The sequence below is a fragment of the Thunnus thynnus genome, chromosome 20 (genome assembly GCF_963924715.1).
Source record: "Thunnus thynnus chromosome 20, fThuThy2.1, whole genome shotgun sequence".
NCBI lineage: Eukaryota > Metazoa > Chordata > Actinopteri > Scombriformes > Scombridae > Thunnus > Thunnus thynnus.
Genome location: NC_089536.1, coordinates 858,517 through 879,191, shown reverse-complemented (window position 1 = coordinate 879,191; position 20,675 = coordinate 858,517). Strand labels below are relative to the sequence as shown.

Here is a 20,675-nt window from a genome sequence, read left to right as displayed (position 1 = left end):
GACGTCCGTCTCCGTCTCTGTGTCGTCTCTCTCTGCTCATCTGTTGGACTCATCGTGTCTTTTTATGTTAATCAGATGTGGGGTTTCCTCTGTGGTTTCTGACAGGAAGCTGCTGGCAGAAACGGCTCTGAGCTGCTTCATCATGTGACTGACAGCTAAAGTAAATGAAGGACGTTTCACGTGTGATGCATTCAGGGGCATATGTGATGTATTCAAGGGCACATGTAGTTTTCGGACATTTCACATGTGAAGCATTCAAAGGCACATGTGGTTTTCGGACATATCACATGTGATGCATTTTGGGGCACATGTGGTTTTCGGATGTTTCACATGTGAAACTTTAGGGGCACATGTGATGCATTCAAGGGCACATGTGGTTTTTGGATGTTTCATATGTGATGCATTCAAGGGCACATGTGGTTTTTGAACGTTTCGCATGTGAAACTTCAGGGGCACTTGTGGTTTTCCGACTGATCACATGTGATGCATGTAGGGGCACATGTGGTTTTCGGACATTTCACATGTGAAACTTCAGGGGTACATGTGGTTTTCGGACATATCACATGTGATGCATTTAGGGGCATGTGGTTTTCAGACGTTTCACATGTGACGTATTCAAGGGCACATGTGGTTTTTGGACATTTCACATGTGAAACTTCAAGGGCACATGTGGTTTTCAGACATATCACATATCACAAGTGATGCATTCAGGGGCACATGTGGTTCTCCGACTGATCACATGTGATGCATTCAGGGGCATGTGGTTTTCGGACGTTTGACATGTGATGCATTCAAGGGCACATGTGGTTTTCAGACATATCACATGTGATGCATTTAGGGGCACATGTGGTTTACAGACATTTCACTTGATGCATTCAAGAGCACATGTGGTTTTTGGACATATTACATGTGATGCACGTCATAAATGATCACGTTTGCGATCACTTAAAAAGTATAACTACATACAGCAGCAAGGAAAAACTCCCCTTTAACGGAAAGAAACCTCAAGCAGAACCAGACTCTAGGTGGACGCCATCTGCCTTGACCGGTTGGGTTGAGACATTATTATATTTATATACTCAAAAGAAAGAAGAGAGAGAGAGAGAGAGAGAGAGAGAGAGAGTATACTGAAGTGGAAGAAATAATTTCTACTGCTGGATAACAGGTTGGTTAAGTTAAAAAATGCCTTTTGATTTTCCTTCTGAGGTTCTTCAATGGTACTTAGAATCTGTACGTTAAGATAACATTGTGCAAATCACAGAGTAACGTTAAGTTAACGTCGATGTAATGTTACACCGTGTTAAATTCACAGATGAAGCTATGCAACGTATAATTTCACCGAAAAAATAATTAAACGTGGCAAAAAAAACCAAACAACTAATTTATGTACTTATAAAAGCATACGACATAACGTTACAACTATTAGCATCTAACTAGTTAGCTGGTATGGCGTCAAAGTAACATTAGTGTTAAGCTAGTTTTAAGTTAACAGTTAAAGTTACTCACCACTCACTGATGAGCAGCTGAGATTATACTGCTGTTACCATGGTAACATCACTGCAGTTATTGCGACATACAGCAGTGAAGCTGCAGAGTTGTTTGTGTGTGTGTGTGTGTGTGTGTGTGTGTTGTTGTTTGTCTGTCCATACTCTCCTTTCTCTCCTCCTCCTCCGTCCTTGTTCTCTCCTGCTTCAGGCCTCCAGGTCTGTAGGAGGTTTTCTGGCCTGTTGCAGGTCAGATCTCCTCTAGAACAGCCCCCAACCTACAGGAGGGGTCTGTTCATTTGGGTCTGAGGAGCAACTTTCTGTCTTTCCTGTGGTGTTTTCCAGAAAAGAGGTTTAGTGCAAACTCTGAGTTGTTCACCATGAGATGAGGGAAACTCTGGGTTTTCAGCTTCAGAGCAAGAGCTAACTTAAACTCTGGGTCAGTTACCATGGTAACTTAAACTCTGGGTCAGTTACCATGGTAACTCTGTGAAGCTAAACTGCTCGCTGGCAGGTTTTCATGAACAAACTCTGAGTTTCTCTGTTTCCTCTTACAGAGTTTCATGTCTTCATTCATTCAGTTCATGTTGAAGCTCATTCATTATACACATCAGTCATTTCTTTGAACAGCAGTTTTTTCTCTCACAGTTAAATATTACACAGTGTGAATTCATCCTCAGCTCAGAATCAAACCTGTGTCCTTCTGTTATAACTCTGAGACTCTGTCAGTTTGTTAGAGAAGCTCCTGACCTCAAATCTTTATTAATCTCAGTTTAAATTTAAACAATCCGTATGAAGCTTTAGACACGTAGGATCAATGAATAATTATCTCTATCAGTCATGATGTGATTGGTCCACTGATGGAACATCATTCCTATAATATTTGAGATTATATGTTAATATCTCTGAGTGAGCAGGATCCTGGTGCAGCTGCAGAATGTAGTTTGAAAGTGAGTTTTTTAAATAAGGAGCAAAGTCTGAACATGTTTTAACGGCATTTCACTGACAATGTTTAAATTTACACATTTGTTGAAGCAGCTGAAATAAAATCACTGAATGATGTTGAGCTGAAATACAAATAGACGTCTAAACATTTAAAATCTACTGTATTTTAACCACGACGTCTTTTCAAGTACAAATCAGCAAACACATTATTACTGATCAGACTGTGAACTACAGTCATGTCTCTGTGTCTTTGATCTATACATGTTTTAAATCTTTAACTATATTTTTCATCTTCAGTTGCTGCTTCCTGTGTTTTGTCTGTCAGATTAAAGCTGAATAAATATATTTAAAATGTAATGTAGCTGCAGCCTGATACACAGTCAGATTCCACTTTGTCATCATTAAAGAAATGTAAGTCTGATAAATGAATTAATGGACGACACTGAATAAAACTTTATTGACACTTTTCCCACTCTGACTCAGGCTCTTTTTTTAAAGATAAATGTGCATCGTAGATCATGCACTTTTATCTTTGTGCAAGCAGAGGGCGCCAAAGTATTATCCATCATGACTAAAGCCCTTTACAGACATGCAATCTGTAATATTGCAGCTTCTTCCATCTGTTCAAGTGAGGCTTTTTGTCTTTAACCCTCTGCAGTCCAGGTTCAGTTTGGTTTATTGTTGCTGACTTTCTCTGCATTCGTTTTTGTCTTTGTTTAGCACCTTTTAAACTGGCCTTGCCTTGTTCATCAATATGGCTGTTACAAATTCTTTTTTTATTCAGCAGCTTTATTGGAACAAGTTCACAACACCTTGTGAACACGGCAGCGAGACTAAAAGTTAATAATCAAGACAAAAAATTACAAATAAATACTTACAATCAATCAATATCTTGTAAAGTTTACGTTTTAACAGCTTTGTTGTTCGTATATTCAGACATTGAAGAAATATATTGTTTGATAAAGCAGTCAGCTCTGAAAAGTTTGTTTTTTTGCTTAAAAATGTGTAAAAATCTGTGAATATAAAGTTTGGTGGAAATAGTAAACAAATGAATCAAACAGAACTGAGGGCAGAGATTTGTGTCGTAGTCGGTGAATCCACCAAACACGAACCCCTCTTCTCATTTCTGTTTGTACATCCTCGATTCCTTTCCTCGCGTCTTAGTCCCTCCCACCTGAGATGCGAGCGGAGGAGTCGAGGAAACAGACATTTAACAAAATGAGACATCCTCGCTTCAGAGCCGTCATGTCAATTAAATATAACGTGCGGAAGAGTTGCATCATCTGTCCATTGTTCTGTTACAGCCTGATCTCTGACAGATGAGCATGACACTGTTCATGACAACTTATATATTTACTTTTAATTCAAATTACAACATGGCATAAAATGACAAGAATGTACGGATGTCATACATTGTTATATTTTATTTACGCACGTACAAACGCACACACATATATCCTTTATATATTTTATTGTGTGAAGCACTACAAATGGTTTGTATATTCCAGCTGTGTGTCACGCCTCTTGTATACGTCACGGGTGTCGAAAAACTTCCGCAAAAGACACCTGTGTATCCTCGCTTATAGCTCCTCCGGCAAGCCTCCTCTCTCTTCTCTCCTCTCTCCTCTCTCCTCTCTTCGAGATGCATTTTAGGAATTGAGACATCCTTAAACACGGCGCGCTGAGATCGATTTCCGGGTCACGGGCAGGAGGACGGAGGAGAGAGGAGATGAGGAGGCACTAGGGGTGCATCCCAAGTCTCTTAAATTGCATCCACGTTTCCCTCACTTGCGTCTTTTCCTTGCGTCTTTCCCACCGTGGATGCAGGAAAGACGCAAGGAAACCGAGCAAGGAGAAGAAACGAGGAAATGTGTTTTAAGAGACATGAGACGTCCTTTCCTCTGAAGCGTCACGTGAAGCGACGTCCGTTTCTGATGACGGCGACAGCTGATCACAGCTGGATCAGCTGTCAGTCGGCTTTAACAGCTGTAGAAACTTCTGATGGAGTTTGTGCACACATGTGCACTGTGCTAATGCTAATAAAGGTTCACAGTTATCACCGCTAGAGTAGCTGTTTCCTCTCTTCAGCCTGTTACCTGTTTAACAAACATAAATAAAAACCTGCATTCTGTATTTATACTGTGTCCTGCTCAGACGCACAGGAACCATTTCTACTCAGAATGCGTTTATACTATTTATTGATTATTTGTATCTGTATTTTTTGATAATCCTGATAGTGAATTCATCATTTAATAACCCAGAATATGATCATTTCTTCTGAACACTGGGAAAGATGTATTTGGCTAAATGTTTCAGGGAAAATGGAAATGATGTAACTCATATCAAACTCGACGCTCAGGAATTTTCAGCCTCACATGTGACTGAATGGAAATGACGATAAATGATGTAAAATATTGATGTGTTTAACTGTTATTATTGATCAAATTAAAGTCAGGAAGAGTCTGTCTGTCAGCAAGAAACAGTTTAATGGAGGAAATAACATCATGAAAAGAAAAATCTTTCTAATACATGAAGAAAGTTGTTTATGGTTCTTTTGTTGATCAGACCGACAATTAACAGATTTTTAACTATATAATGAATCAGAAAACAAATAAAACATACACACTTAAACTGAATCTATAATCTGTCTCCACTTCGGTGTGAAACTGTATATGTATGTATGTATATGTATGTCAAACTGATGTATCAGATCAGTCTGATCAGCTGCAGCGTCCAATCAATAACTGATATCCAATAAGGGGGCGTGTCGGCCGATAAAAGACTTCCGTGAAGGCTGCTCTCATGTTTCCTCGCTCCTCAGAGCAAAATAAGAGACTTGGGACCCTCGTCAAAATGGCGCATCAGGAACAACTTCCGGTTCAGGCGAGGTGCGAGGAGACATGAAATAAGAGACTTGAGATGTACCCATAGAGAAATGAGAAGAGGCAGCATTCACACCAAATCAGGCGGTGCGGCGAAAACGCCAGTCGTTCCATTCATTTGAATGGAGGTAGTGCGACTTGGCTTTAGCCGCTGCAGCGCCGCCCCGGACTGCGGCCGGAAAGTTGAGCCGGAGTCAACTTTTAGAAACTTTTAGAAACGCAACCCGACGTCACTGTGACTGAAGGCTGCGGTGGCCAATCACAGCGGGAGATCAGACTGACAAGAGTTGTAAACTCTGCCATGAGGGAGGACAAAGACGTTACTAGGATGAGGGGAGGACATTTCTCTTCGCTTGATAACGTTAGTAAAGTTTGCTGTCGGCTTCCCGACTCATTTTAAAAAAGACGAGAGAGAAAGAGAGAGAAAGAGAGAGAGAGAGCAGCTGTGGTCGAGCGAGCCAGAGAGTGAATGAAGAGAGGGAGCGCTAGTGGCAAAAACACATTGTAGATCACAAATAAACACGCCCACAAACCCCCACACCTCCGCCCGACCCTGCGGCCGAACGCCGCACCGCCTGATTTGGTGTGAATGCGGCCTATCACGTTCACATAAACAGCTGCTCCGATGACATCACAACCAATAGGAGCAGCAGCTGAGGTCACATGGTCACGGACACAATTAAGAAGACAAGTGAATGCAGCTGCTGATGAGCGGAGCTGTGCTGCAGTTTCACCTCCAACATGTGAGTTAAACTTTCACTCATTGTTTCACTGATCGCTGTGAGCTGGATGATGGTGTTTGTGTTCCTGCTGAGACTGTCAGTTTGTTTCACACAGTCAGGATGTTTTATAGAGTTTCAGACAGTGGAGTCCTGCACACCTTTATCTGTCAATCAAATCCAGAGCCGAGTCGGTTTATTAAGAGTCCTCCTTTGATGAGATCTGGGAGCAGACAGCTCAGTGTCTCCTGCAGACTGAAGCTGAAGAGCTCTCTGTGTTCTCTGGTTGTGACTTTGCATGTTGACACGCAGCAACACTTTGATTAATGACACTGTCTAAAGGACGAGCTCACAATGTTTTACAAATGTGTCTTAAAACAACAGTCAGGAGCCCAAATGAACATAAAAGCTGTTCATACTGACCATTAGAAGATCCTTCATAATGACCTTATAATGGAAGTGATGGAGGACAAAATCCACAGTTTTTGGCCTCCATCACTTCCATTAAAGCACATTTGAAGGATCTTTTAATATCCAGTATCAACAGGAGGAATGATTACAGACACCTGACTGCTGGTTTAAAGACACACTTGATGAATTGTGAATTGTCCTTTTATGTGTTTTTATATCCTGAGTGAGACTCTGTGCTGCAGTGAACTTGATGAGTAAAACACTTTTTTTCATACTGACAGAACAAATTGAAATTTGTTTTATTGGCATGAATGTCACAACAATATTACCAAAACATCAAGAGTCAATGAAACAAAACAACATTAAGATTGATCTATGTTAATAACATATAGCATATCTATGTATATGTATACAGTATATCCTATGCATGCATGTGTGTCTAGTCATTCACTGTCCCTCAGGTTGTGGCGTGTTGATACATATTGGGCAGTAAGATGTCCTGTCTCCTCCTCCTCGGAGTATTTTTAATTTTGAGAGTTAATTAAGCTCTTTTGAAATCTGAAGTTATAGAGTTGAATTAAAGTAAATGTTCCTTATTTCATTGAATGTTTTACATTGTACAAATCAAACAGTGTGACACTGAAGAGTAAGTGAGTGAAACTGTAATGCTGTTTGTTTATCGGCTAAATTACAAATAAATTTACTGCATCAGGTGTTTCAATTAGAAAGTCACATCAATCACGATGCAACAGTCTCCTCTCACAAATGACCAGCGTCATCACTTCCTCCCTGAACTCTGTCAACAATATTACTGAATTAAAATGAAAGATCGACATTTAACATGAAGCAACAACGGCTCATAAAATCTACACAACTGAACTCAAATTACATTTCAGAACTTTGTTTATTGTGTTTTTAAAAGGGAAATTACACTTCTGTAAAATAAAGTGTTGCCTAAATTCTTAACAAATTAATTTCATGCTTTATAAATGTTTGTGTTTTTGAAAAAAGATTTTTAAATAAACAGTTTGTTTGTGAATTTCAATGTGAATTCTGACTTAATTCTATCTGATGTTTGTTCAGGTATCAGAAACATTTTGTTTATTGAATTTATCAAACACACAAAATGTTGAAAAGTTAATAAATGTTGACTTTCTCATAATAGTGACCTTGAGCTTTTACTGTTTTTTTTTTTTTTCTTTTTAATTCTGGTGAAAATGTTTGACTCTGTCCACACTGAAAGGGCAGTTTTTTAAAATCTATTTTCAGATTGAAGCACATCAAAGCGTTTGATTTGGTTGAAACACTCGGTGAGTGCAGGCAGAAGGGAGAAGAGCGTGGTGATGTTCTTTATGTTGTAGTGTTGAGGAAGCTGGACGGAGTGATGGGGGAGTCTCGGCTCGTGGTGGAGGAAGTGCTGGCTCTCTGCCTTCAGAGGATCGCCATGGAGGAAAACACTATGAACACCGAGCTGGGTGAAAACTCGACACCGCACACACACCTCCTCTACTTCATTTACTGTGAAAAACAAAGACATGCAGAGAATCAGAGATCAGGCCTCAACATTTGAACTCCTTTAAATCCAGAAAAGGTGTCCAGGTGTAGGACTGACGCTGAGCTCTCCTCATGCGTCCTCCGTACAGCTCAGACCAGTAGATGCTGATTTTCTGCTTGTTTTGAGACGCTTTCAGAGTTTATCGAGGTGGTTAAAAAGTTTGAGACCTTCAGGAAGAAATGGCTGCAGGCCGAGCTGGAGCTGAAGAAGTACAAGGAGCTGCTGGTGAAGTCTGACGTGGCCAAAGCCGCTCTGGAAGTCAAACTGAAACACGCTCGCAACCAGCTGGACTTGGAGATGAAGAAACGCTACAGGATGGAAGCCGACTATCACTACTTGGTGAGTTAGATTCACTGCAACTAGAGCTCATATTAGAGACTGATCTTGTGAGAGATGCAGAGGACACCTGCTGTCCCCACAAACACCTGCTGTCCCCACAAACACCTGCTGTCCCCACAAACACCTGCTGTCCTCACAAGCACCTGCTGTCCCCACAAGCATCTGCTGTCCCCACAAACACCGTTGTCCCCACAAAACATATAACATGTTTACATGCTGCTTAATGTGCTGCAGCTAATTAGCTATCTAACCTGCTAACTGATGTTAGCGGTGCACTTTTCCCCAGTGAATGTTTGTTTGGTGGCTCGGTCAACATACTAAGGTCCAGGACGAGACGTGTGTCCGTGTTTGTAAGTTAGATAAGAAGGAAACTTTAGCAGGAACGCTAATGTGGGTTGTTGCTGTGCGGCTCTTGTGTTGTGTAGCAGGATGCTATCAGGCTCAGTGTGACCATCTGCTCTGCCGATGATAAGACAACATGTTATCACTTGATGCAGAGATTTGATTTGCTGCAGGAAAATGACTCCAGCTACAAAAGTGGATGATGGAACAGCATTTAATCAAAATAATGTAAACTAGGGGGCGCCATCATGAAACCTAATCAATTAAAATATGAATGTCTAGAGCTGCAACGATTAGTCAATCAACACAAAATTAATTTGTCATACATGATGGTAGTAAACTGACCTTTTAAAGATGCAACCTTTGACTCTGGGGAATTATAAAGGGCATTTTCACATTTTAGAGACAAAACGATTGATCAAAAAAACAATTTGCAAAAATCTACAGATTAATCAATAAATTATTTTCTGTGAGAACACAGGAAGTGATTTACAAAGCAGATATGTTGCTGTAGGACACAAAACCTTTTCAGGAGTTTAATGTCAGATGGTCTTTAACATCTCATTATCAGATAAATTTAGCTGTGAATATACCTGCTCCTCAGAAGATGAACCCTTTTTTAGATGTTAATGACTTCATGAGATTTTCTCTAGCGCCACCTTCAGGACAAACTGTATATTTAGACTGAGAGCAGATAAATCATCAGGATGTTTGTTCATACATCATAACAGATGGTCAGTATTTAATGTTTTGCAGCAGAGGCAGATGCAGCTGATGTGTGACATCCTGGTCCATGACAGCAAATCCAGTGCCTGTCTGAACGACGAGCAGAAATCTCTTTTGGCCACTTTTGAACACAAAGGAGCAAATGTGACTCTCCTGCACAGGAGCAGTAAACGGTAAGAGATGCATCGGTTTACCTGTTGACTCATGAGTTAAACTACAGCTGCAACAATTCGTCCATCAGTTGCAAACTATTAAAATAACTGTCAACTATTCTGATAATCAATTAATTGTTTTGGGTCTTTATTTTTTTATGAAAACAAATGTCCAAAATTTGTGATTCAAGCTCCTCAAAGGTGAATATTTTCTGGTTTCTTTAGTCTTTTTGAAGGTTAACTGAATATCTTTGGGTTGAGGACAAAACAAGACGTCTGAGGACGTCACCTTGGACATTTTTATGGACCTAACCACTAATCAATTAATCGATAATGAAAATAATCATCAGTTGCAGCTCTACTGACAACAAAGATTCACTCTGGAGTTTTAAAAGTTCTTGAAAGTTTAGATTCAGGAGTTTCAGAAGTTGTTCCAGTTCTCAGACGTTCCTCAGGTGGACTCAGCAGGTTTTAGAGGTTCCTTACAGGGATCCAGTGTCTTTGAGGTTTCAACATGAATATTTACAACATTTGCTATTGAAGCTGTGAATGTTCACAGTAATTTAAAACCTTTTTCCGTCGTTCCGTCAGGTTGTCGGTCATTGACGAGTCGTCGTTCCTGTCGCACTCTGATATCAGCTACGATCGGACCGATGATGACGTGGTGAGGTCATGAACCTGAGGAGACGTGTATCATTTAAACAGACAGCAGGATTTATTGTATTTACAGTTAGTCATTTACCCTTCACATCCTGCTGATCATTATTCACATCATCAGTCAGTTTTTATATTGATTTCTTTTCTTCCAGACAGCCAATGATTTCACTCCGTTGCTATTGACAACTTGAGATAATTTGTTTACCACCTTCCAACACAAACAGAAAGATATTAAAGTATGGCAAGAACATAAGTGTTTTTGCTTTCAATTTGAAATAAATCAATAAATATCTGATGTTGGAAGTTTATTTGTTCCTGACATGACATGTGGACAAACTGAGAGTTTGTGTCGTCTTGTTATTTCAGGACGTGGACACATCTGTGATTAAACCGCTGAGATCTCGAGCCAGAGAGAGGAGGGTATGCACCTGTTGAACCACAGCTAACATTCACAGGTGATGCTTCGCTTTGTACCTGATGTTCTGCTGCTTCTCTGCAGAGATCGTCGATGGGTCTGACTGTCGGCGCTCCGGTTGGGAGGCGAGGGAGAGGCGGGAACGTCGCTGTAGAGCCGCTGGAGAGAAGAACTGTGGAGAAGGTGAACACACTGATGAATAACTGTCAGTAACATTGTTAGAAGATTTGTAATATTCAGCTTTGGTGGAGATTTACTAATCTGTTTGCAGTGGTGGAAAGTAATTAAGTACATTTGCTCAAGTACTGTACTTCAGTACAGTTTTGAGGTACCTGTACTTTACTTGAGTATTTCCATGTGATGCTACTTTATACTTCCACTCCACTACATTTCAGAGGGAAATATTCAGGCCAACCTTCTTGGGCCTGAGAGACAAACCTGCAGACACTACTCAGGGCTGAAAAAAGTTATTTCACTTCCTTTTTTATGTTTTTGGGATAAAAATAAAAACAAACCTGTATTTTTATTTGAGCTGCAACAATTAGTCCATCAATAGGAAATTAATTGGCGACTATTTTGATAATCAATTAACCGTTGAAGATGTGTTTGGACTTAAATGAGAGAATTTGATGCTTATGCTCGTCTTAACATTGGAGTTTTGTTGGACAAAACAAGACCTTTAACATCATCTTGGGCTGTAGAAAATTGTGACAGACATTTTTAATTTTTTATTTGTTTTTTTTTAAGTGATTAATCGAGAAAATAATAATGATATGATTATTATTGTAAAATAATCACCAAGCTGAGGACACGCCTAAAGATGAGCTGAAACCAATGAGACTGGACAGACCACACATAAGATTGTTTCCACCAACTGGCACCAAAACAAAGATGGAGACAACCAGCCAGACTCCAGTGCAGCTCTGCTGGTCTCAAACACACCTCTTCAAAGCATAAACAGGATATTCTTTACGAAATATTGCAGTCTTTATATAGAATTGTTAGGTTAGCAATAGACGTACACTCCACCGTTTCAGTTGTGCAGCGCTCTCTAACACCACAAACCTTTTTTGTTCACCATTTTGGTTTTTATTGAGCCTCCACGGAGGCCAGAGGGTTTGTGTTATTGGGCTGTCCGTCTGTCCCGTTCTCTCGTTGGATGTGATATCTCAGGAACATCTTGAGGGAATTTCTTCAAATTTAGCACAAACGTCCACTTGGACTCAAGGATGAACTGATTAGATTTTGGTGGTCAAAGGTCACTGTGACCCAACGTCATATGCTAATTATGACAAAGTTACACCTTCTCTAAGTGCAGACAGCATGTTTCTCACTGGAATCATACATGTCAATATAGTGAAAACTTTCATTTAGCCAAAAAAATACACTGGACAGACATGGATGTAAACTGCAACTTGACTGGTTGGTGGAGGCATACAACCACAAGGTGGTATTTCTAGTTTATTTACATTACGTCTCCCTCGCATTGACGCACAAGTGATATCATTGGTTGGTGATGTCAGTCGCAAATATCAAACGTGTTTGAAAAGTTTCTATGACAACGACCTGCAGCGACTGGATGTGAAAACTTCAGATGAGAATCTTTACACATCACACACTTTATGATTTTATGTGCCAACTGTCAACACTGACTGACCCAGACGGACACCGACCCGCTCCGATCAGTCGCCCAGATCACATTCATGATCGGCTCATAGGTCGTCATGTGTGTCCCCAGCTTTAGGTGCAGCCCTGTCATCAATCAAAGATGAGGCAGTGAAGCCTTAAAAGATGATCCATCATAAACACTAAACATGATTTTATACATTAACAATACAGAACTTTATGTAGCATTTCTATTGTTACACTTTTGGAAGCACAATAACTATACTCTCTATATATTGTGTGTGTGTGTGTGTGTGTGTATATATATTCTCTAACCAGCATCACATGATTCCTGACTCCTCATCCCAGAATCATGCAGCTTTAACTTTAAAACATCCAGACCTGAAGGATTCAGTTTGTTTGCCATGTTTAGAAGTGTTGACGGCTGAAGCTTGTGTGTTTCAGGAGGTTGAGACGATCGTGGAGGCGTCAGTGACGACCGCAGACACTGGAGGGAAGATTCACATGGTGGTGGGCATCACACAGGAGAGCCCCGACAACCCGACCCGCTCCATCACCCAGGAGTGTGCTGTCTCAGTCTGTGGCAGTGGAGGAGGAGGAGGAGGAGGAGGTGTGTTCACATATGTCATTATTGTGTGACTGCTGAAAGCTCCGTCACACTCTCTTTGACTGCAGGACAATCTGCAGGCTCTCTGTCTCCTCACTCTCCAGTTTTCAGACACTGTGTTCCTCATGCTCAGCCAGTCCTGCTGCCACTAATCATGTTCAAATCTCTGAACTAAAAGCTTCGTTTTAGGCAAATAAGTTTCTAATCAACAACATGTGAAGTTGTGCATGTGTCGGAGATCTTTGCTGGCTCAGTGGTTGAGCACTGTTCATGGTCCTTTTCCCTGTTAGATTACAAGGTTGTGAGTCTGATACCTGCTCAGGTCAGCACCCCATAACTCTGCTCTTCTAAACAAAGTTGCTTTATATGTTTATTATGCACAATCATGCTGTGTGCGTCCTTTAATATTATAAGAGTGTCAGAGCTGCAAACCCTGTTTTTTATTTAAATAAAAGTCTAAACATGAAAATCTGATCTCACTCACTGTTTGCTGTGTCCCACGTTAGTGCAGCGAATAACGCTTACAAATACAAGGTCGTAGGTTTGATCCCACCTGCAAGCAACGTCAGTCTTTCAGTGCAACTCAGCTTTCAGCAGTGCAGCGCTATAAACTGCAGCGTTCAGCAATCACACGTAGTTTCTTCTGAAATTACATTTTCTAGTTTATCTTCACATCAATAACTAAATAACTGAAAATATGATAAAAACATAAAAGGGATAACGCAAAATAAAATGTCTCTCTTGTTGGTGTTAAACATGTTTGGACTTTATTTGTCAAATAAAAATGAAATCTGGACAAACATTCTAAGAATTTACTGTAAGGAAGTTCAGGCTTTGAATTCTTTCTTCTGTTAAATTGCTGCAAGTTAGAATAAAAGATTAACAGCAATTCTGTTACTTTACAGGAAAATTAGTCATTTTTATTTTATTAACAGTTTAGTTTAACAATTTTCCTCATGGCAGCAGATGCTAGCTGCTAGCAGCCACAGCCAATGACTCAAAGGTCTTTCAACAGAAAGGTGCAGGAAGGGTGTGAAGGTCACTGATCTCCATCCTGTGTTTTATTAATTTGGATCAGAGAGACTCCTCTGACATCATCGTGTCACTTTGCTTGTTTCAGGAAAAAAGAGAATTTTTACTGTAATGCAATACATGCTGGGAAGTGTAGGCTAACATGCTAACGTTTCTAAATAACAGTAAAACACTGGATCAGAAATGGATTCGAGTCATGATTTTAAGTTCTGAAAGTGATAATTAAACAATATAAAGTCAAAGCTGAAAATCTGAGTTCAATTTAAAAGAAAAGTCAATTTAACTTATTCTCAGATTTTACAGTAAAGAAGTAAAAACAGTTTTTCACACAAGTTAAGAGAAGTTTCTCTCTTTGTAATGAATGAAGCAGCTTCATTTGTACATGTTTTTTTTTTACTTTAAATGTTTATATTCAAGATGTAACAACTTGTTTTTACAGCTGATCGCAGATACTGATTGATTTGAGTGTTTTCTGTGACTTGATCCACTCTGCAGATGACACGTCGGTGTGGTGTCCGTGTGATGAGACTGTGGCAGAACCTGAAACCGAAGCAAAGCTGGAGGAGAGCGTCACCGTCAGAGCGGAGAAAACCCTGAAACATGTTTTTGTGTCTAAAACGGTAGGAAGCCACCGAGCTGCTCTGCTTCATGTCCGAACATCCACCTGGTCACTGAACATGAATCCTCTGCTTCCATCAGGTGATATGGACCGAGACGTGCTCGCCGTGCGGCAAGAGGATCCGCTTTGGGAAGATTGCGATGAAGTGCAGAAAATGTCGATTGATCGCTCATCCAGAGTGCAAACACAAATGCGTCAACAGCTGCTCCAGCACCACACCAGGAACTGCAGCTCAGACGGTAATGCAGTCCGTTAGAACCTGATTATGTCGATTTTAAAGAATGTCTCTTAGCTAAGTTCTCACTGTAAACTGCAGGAATACTAATACTAGATGTCAGCCAATAGGACGCCTTCCTTTTGTAAAATTCATCATGTCTTGTCCTCGGCAGAACTCGTTGGAAAGTTTTGCTCCGATGAAGAATCCCAGAGTTCCTCAGCTGATCGTCGAGTGTGTGACTGAGATCGAGAGGAGAGGACTGCAGGAGGTAAACTGTCCAATCAGTGGATGAGTTGGTCAGCTTGGTTCGGATTCCCTTCCTGTTCTCTCATTGGTCAGATGTGTCTGGAGCAGGAAAAGGAGCGTAAATACGAGCAGAAGAGCTGAAAAAATGTCTGCTGCACGATAAAGATTTTAAACACTTTCCAGACAACTGGCGTCTACCTGTTTCCTCTTCAGGTAGTCAGCGGGCGTCTACCTGTTTCTTCTTCAGGTAGCTAGCGGGCGTCTACCTGTTTCCTCTTCAGGTAGCTAGAGGGCGTCTACCTGTTTCCTCTTCAGGTAGCTAGAGGGCGTCTACCTGTTTCCTCTTCAGGTAGCTAGCGGGCGTCTACCTGTTTCCTCTTCAGGTGGCCACCAGCTGCCATCTTTGCCTGGACAAGGAAACTGAATATTTTTTCTTTCAGATGATTTGAGTCTTTGATGATTCTTTAAATCCCTTCAGAACAGCAGGAAGTATTGATACATCAGAGTTTTATCGTGTAGAGAATCAGACATTTAGCTCTGACTGAATGTAACGCTGATACATGGGTTAGGGTTAGTCTGTCAGTCTGTCTGTCTCTCTCTATCTGTCTGTGTGCAGAGGGGTCTGTACAGAGTTCCTGGAGGTGAGCGGCTGGTGAGGGATCTCAGGGATCGCTTCCTTCAGGGGAAAACTCCGCTCATGCTCAGTAGAGTTCAGGACGTCCACGTGCTGTGCGGCCTCCTCAAAGACTTTCTGAGGACGCTGAAGGAGCCGCTGGTCACCTTCAAACTGCACCGCACATTCATGGAGGCTGCAGGTGAGTTCAACACACCACCTGTCTGTCAACATGTCAACATCTCCACACCTCACCCTCTCCTGTCCCTGCTTCCTTCAGAGATGTCTGATGAAGACGGCAGCACTGCCGCCATTTTTCAGGCTGTAGCAGAGCTGCCAAAAACCAACAAAGACACTCTGGCTTTCCTCATGCTGCACTTTCACAAGTAAGTTCAGCCCTAGTCTGGCATAGCTAGACCTGTCTCCACACCTGGTTTTAGAGCTGTGCCAGCGCTGGAGAAAGGTCTGGCTGGACCTGGTATATAGGGGAAAAACACTCTGGCTTGTCTGTATTGCTTTTTCTTTTTTTCATTCCTTTTAAAAAAGGATGCATTAATGGTGCTCTTGCAGGGATTTAACAATTTTAATAGCAGGACTTCCACCAAAACAAGTTCCCCCGACTGTATTTTGCAAAACACAGAAAGAACCAAGCAGGCCTGCCTTATTTCACAATGCAAATCTGATCAAAACTTGCGGTTTTCAGCGTGTAGGCTACTAGCTTGGAGTTTGTTGTTGTTGTTGTTGTTTCCCTCAGCAACGGGGATTTTGAAAACAGTAACACGAACATAGTGGAGGAGGAGAATTCTGACTGAAATAGGAAAGAGGACAAGAAGGGTGAGGAGTCTCACATACCTTCTAGTAGGCAGGAAAAGTTTGTTATAGTTGCTTTAAATAGGACTTTAACTTATAAAGGAGTGTTTCCACATTGTGGTATTTCTACTTTCACTTAAATAACAGATACTGTTACCCTCTACATCCCCCCACTGGACTGTAGAGGGTTTGTCTTCATAAATGTATCGCAGGATGTAAGAAGAATAAATGATAGATTCCAGTGTTGTCAGTTCTTGTTGTTTCCATCTTTGCTTCATATTTCAGGGTCATGAAGAGTCCTCGGTGTCAGATGGACCAGAATAATCTGTCCCGGGTGTTTGGGCCGACTCTGGTGGGACACGGGATGTCTGCGCCGTCTCCAGCAACCATCCTGAAAGACACGCTCACTCAGATGAAGGTCAGTGTGATGGTATTAACAGAGAGCTGCACATGTGCACTGTGAGCTCGTCTTTACTGCAGGTAAACATGTCGATCAGTTCCCCCACTGACTGTATATTAATATGGACGTCATGACAGCTCTCAAAGTGAGGCCAAAACATCTGGATCGCCCCCTGGTGGCTGGCTGCGGTATAAGTCCACGAGCTAAACTAAAAAATCTCAAAAACACATTTTTCCTAAAGATGATTTCTGTCATTTTAGGTCGTTCTTATCACGCTGATGTTTGTTCAAGTGCTCATTTTTCAGGTAAGTATAAAAAGGGGATGTGATGTAATGATTGACAGCTGCTCTCAAACCTCTGACCTGTCGTACGAGTCCAAATTACATCAAAAAAGCAAGATGGCAGCTCCTGGAAAGGAGATATTTTGGCTTCATTTGTGCGTAGCGACAGGAAGTGGACACACGTCATCCATATTTATATACAGTCAGTGGTTCCCCTTGAACCAACAGCTACAGTCACGAGTGTGTTTTCCTCCTAAACTGTATTCAGAAATGTGTTACCAAACGTCTCGTCAGCAATTTCATGTCGTATTCTGATTGGTCGGTTTGTAGTGGTGGGTTGTAGCAGCAGTCACACTGTGAGAATTTATTCTTAAATTTAACTGCCGACTGTGTTTGCTGTCTTGGATCGATGACCAAAGATTTCTCTCGATGGTCAGAAGTCGCACATAGTCACACTACTGTGTGCATGTAAACGTTGCCACTTAGTGTTTCTCTGCTCTCAGGTTGTTTGCCGCTTGTTGTCAATCCCTGAAGAATCATGGAGACGTATCTTTGATGTCCGCACCGACCAGACCCCATCATCATCATCATCATCATCGTCCTCCTCCTCCACCACCAACAAGACCAGCAGCCAGGACGAAGGACACGGTACTCACACATCAGACCTCAGAGTTGATATGTGGACGCTCTAGTGCACCAGTCTTCTCTCTTTAACACCACAATACCCATAATCCTCAGCTGCTGGCGCTATGCAGTTGTTCATTTGTTTTGCTCTGATGATTCAACCCGGACAGTTTTTGCCTTTTTTTTTTTTTTTTATTCACTATCAGCTCATTTTTATTATTATTCTTTTTCAAGGCACAAATTTAATCCCATAATTTTGTTGCTTGTGAGAAACATGAACGAGACTTTTACTGCAGGAATCAGAAGCGTCAACATTATTGTAAAAGTGTTGGATGTGAACAGTAATAACTCCTCTGCAGACTCTTGAAGTACTTGTTGTAAATGTAATGGTCTATCTTACAAGATCTATTCATCCTATAAGAGGAGAAATGACTATTTATTTATTTTTGATTTTCTTTTTGTATGTCTCAGAGGAGGGAAACAGTGAAAAAATGATGATTCTTTAAGAAAACAGACTAACTTTGGAAGATTCCCTCTGGATGTGTCAGTCAGACTTCATTTTTATCTTTGTATCCACCTCTTCAGTCAGTCTGAACAAGTCTTTCCATGGACAGACGGACATGAGGAGGTTCATACATGTTTATGTCTTCAACAGCTCGTCTCTTCCAGCCGCTGACGTCTCCGGAGTTAAACAGCTACTACACAGCTGCAGGCAGAGGATCTGTGAGAGGCCGGATCAGGAACCTGGGCGCCGCTTCCAGCAACACGTAAGATCACAAACAACAACAACAACAACTGTCAGTGCAGTTATTGAACAGCAGCAGTGTCAGATGTGTTAAAGTGATCAATCAATCAATCAAACTGTGCCTCGGTCATACTGGTCCCATCTGTGTCGGCACACCACAGCTGCAACCAGTAGTCCAATAACTTGTGGCGATCACCCAAATGATAATTAATGATAGTTATGTCATTTAACATACTATGTTAGACGGGGTGTTGGTAAGTAATGGTTTAATGATGATTTGAAAGTTTATTATTTCTTTGTCATTTGTTATTTTCATGACTATATGATTTGTTTTATGTATCATCTCAAAACCATTACACCATACATTCCTACTCAGTTTGTTATGTTATGTGATCTCCCATATTGCTTTTTTTTTTTTTTATTCACCTCCTCACCCCGCCAGCCCAGTCAGCCAATCACATGGCTCTGTTTTGCCGCTCCCTCGGAGTCCGGCCTCTTACGTTTCACATATCAGGTGACGAAAAGTTCAGTGTGGCGTCTGACGCCGGCAAGTGAGGAGCAGGGGAGACGTTTAACCTCCGTTTGTAAGTCTATCTCTGGCAATCTGCGCGCGTGTCAGTCCGCGTTGATCCATGTTCGCCTCGTGTGCCCTCGTGCAGCTTGGAAATGCATCCTGTCCTCTCCACGGAAATATCCAGCGTCTTAACGACTTCGGACACCGCACACTTTTTTCACTTACACCGGGACCATGAGTCAGCTGAAGCAGGGTGACCAAATGTTTTCTGTTCGTTATCTTATCTTTCTTTTTGGCGGGGCTTTGGGGTTTTGATGGACTGTATGAACTGAGCTTACTTCCTTGTTTTGAGTTTGTTTTGGGGATGCCGGGAAAACCCAAGGTAATTGTGCTCTAATATAATTTTGTGAAAGTTCAAGTGGTGGAAATGATTTTATTTTGATGAAGTTTTTTCAGTCTCATATTTTCTTTTTCTGTTTAATGTTGTCAAACAAAACATCTGAAGACGATGAGATTTATAACACGCTTATCATTTTTTAGTGTTTATTTTTGAAGTATTGAAAGCTGTAAACAGAACAGCGTTCCTGCACATGCTCAGTGGCTCAGTGCCTTACACAGAACTACTCCTCAGAGACTGAAAACATGATCACTGTTATTAGTCTTTGGAAAACCAAAGAAAACCCTTTACTCAACTCTACTCTGATCAATTCTAACATCAACTCAAACATCGGGGCCCGATGAAGCTGCCTTGTGCATCGAGCATGTATGAGTCACTAATGATGAATTATTGCTGATATGTTCTGTGTGATCAGTTGTCTGAACGCAGTTTGTTTGTTTGTTTTCTTCCCTCAGTGGACGAGCAGAACCGGGGAGAAGATTCTTCACTTCACCCAACTGACCTCTGCACTGAAACTACGCACTAAACATCGGTTTACTGTTTTAGCTGTTAGAGATACTTTACTGTTTCATATCAACAGAAAATTACACAATGTGACGTCAGATGTCAAACTGCCACTGTTTTGAAGAAAATTAATCTTGGAAAGGATTTCATTTTTACTCTGTGCGGTGCATTCAGAGGTGACTGATCTGAACACTGAGTGAACTTCATTTAGTCTCTTTTCCAGGTTTAAAGGCAGATCAGACTGAAGGTGTCGTGTTGTTCTGCCCGTCTGTGTGTTTACTGAAGAACTGATATGATGGAAATGTTTTCTTTGTGTGTATAAATGTTGTGTAATTGCTGGGATTGACACTCCTTAAGCTTCTTTTCATACAAGAAGCTCTGAAGCCTGAAACACACCTGGATGTGTTTTATAAAAATAAAAAATAAAAAATCACCTGTTCATCCTCAGCATGTTATAAACACACTGAGACAAACTCTCCTGTTGACGGCTGTTAGAGCGCCGCTCACATCAGGATTTAAACTGTCAGACAGAAATGTTGCAGCTGCAGCGTCTGAAGCAAACTGTGTGTTTGTGTGTTTCAGGCTTCACACACAGTCACATGTGAAGCACTTTAAACTGTGAAAAAGAAAAAAAGCACCGACATGTTTTTGAATGTAAGAAACTAATAAAGTTAATTATTTGAACCTGCAGAGGATCACAGGTGTTATTAATCCACCTTTTAACTGAACTTTACACTCTGCTGCCTCCTGCTGGTCACACTGAGGCCTGCAGACAGTTTCAAACTATTCATCCTCACACTAAATGCAGGAGGA

At 41.1% G+C, this 20,675-nt stretch overlaps 1 protein-coding gene across 2 annotated transcripts; it reads left to right on the top strand.

The window, feature by feature from the left end:
- The first annotated feature begins 5,857 nt into the window (after positions 1-5,857).
- On the top strand, positions 5,858-20,552 carry si:ch1073-416j23.1 (rac GTPase-activating protein 1). 2 transcript variants are annotated; one of them, XM_067577309.1, is made up of 17 exons: positions 5,858-6,054; positions 7,803-7,916; positions 8,133-8,335; positions 9,434-9,576; positions 10,147-10,219; positions 10,579-10,632; positions 10,712-10,810; positions 12,698-12,863; positions 14,388-14,512; positions 14,592-14,750; positions 14,901-14,996; positions 15,591-15,789; positions 15,868-15,973; positions 16,683-16,815; positions 17,582-17,726; positions 18,358-18,469; positions 19,814-20,552. In XM_067577309.1, the coding sequence occupies exons 1-17, from the start codon at positions 5,937-5,939 to the stop codon at positions 19,857-19,859; spliced, it is 2,091 nt and encodes a 696-aa protein (XP_067433410.1). In that variant the 5' UTR covers positions 5,858-5,936; the 3' UTR covers positions 19,860-20,552. The 2 variants fall into 2 exon arrangements, with proteins under 2 accessions (XP_067433410.1, XP_067433411.1); XM_067577310.1 differs by having other exon boundaries at positions 5,859-6,054; positions 12,698-12,860.
- The last annotated feature ends 123 nt before the right edge of the window (positions 20,553-20,675 follow it).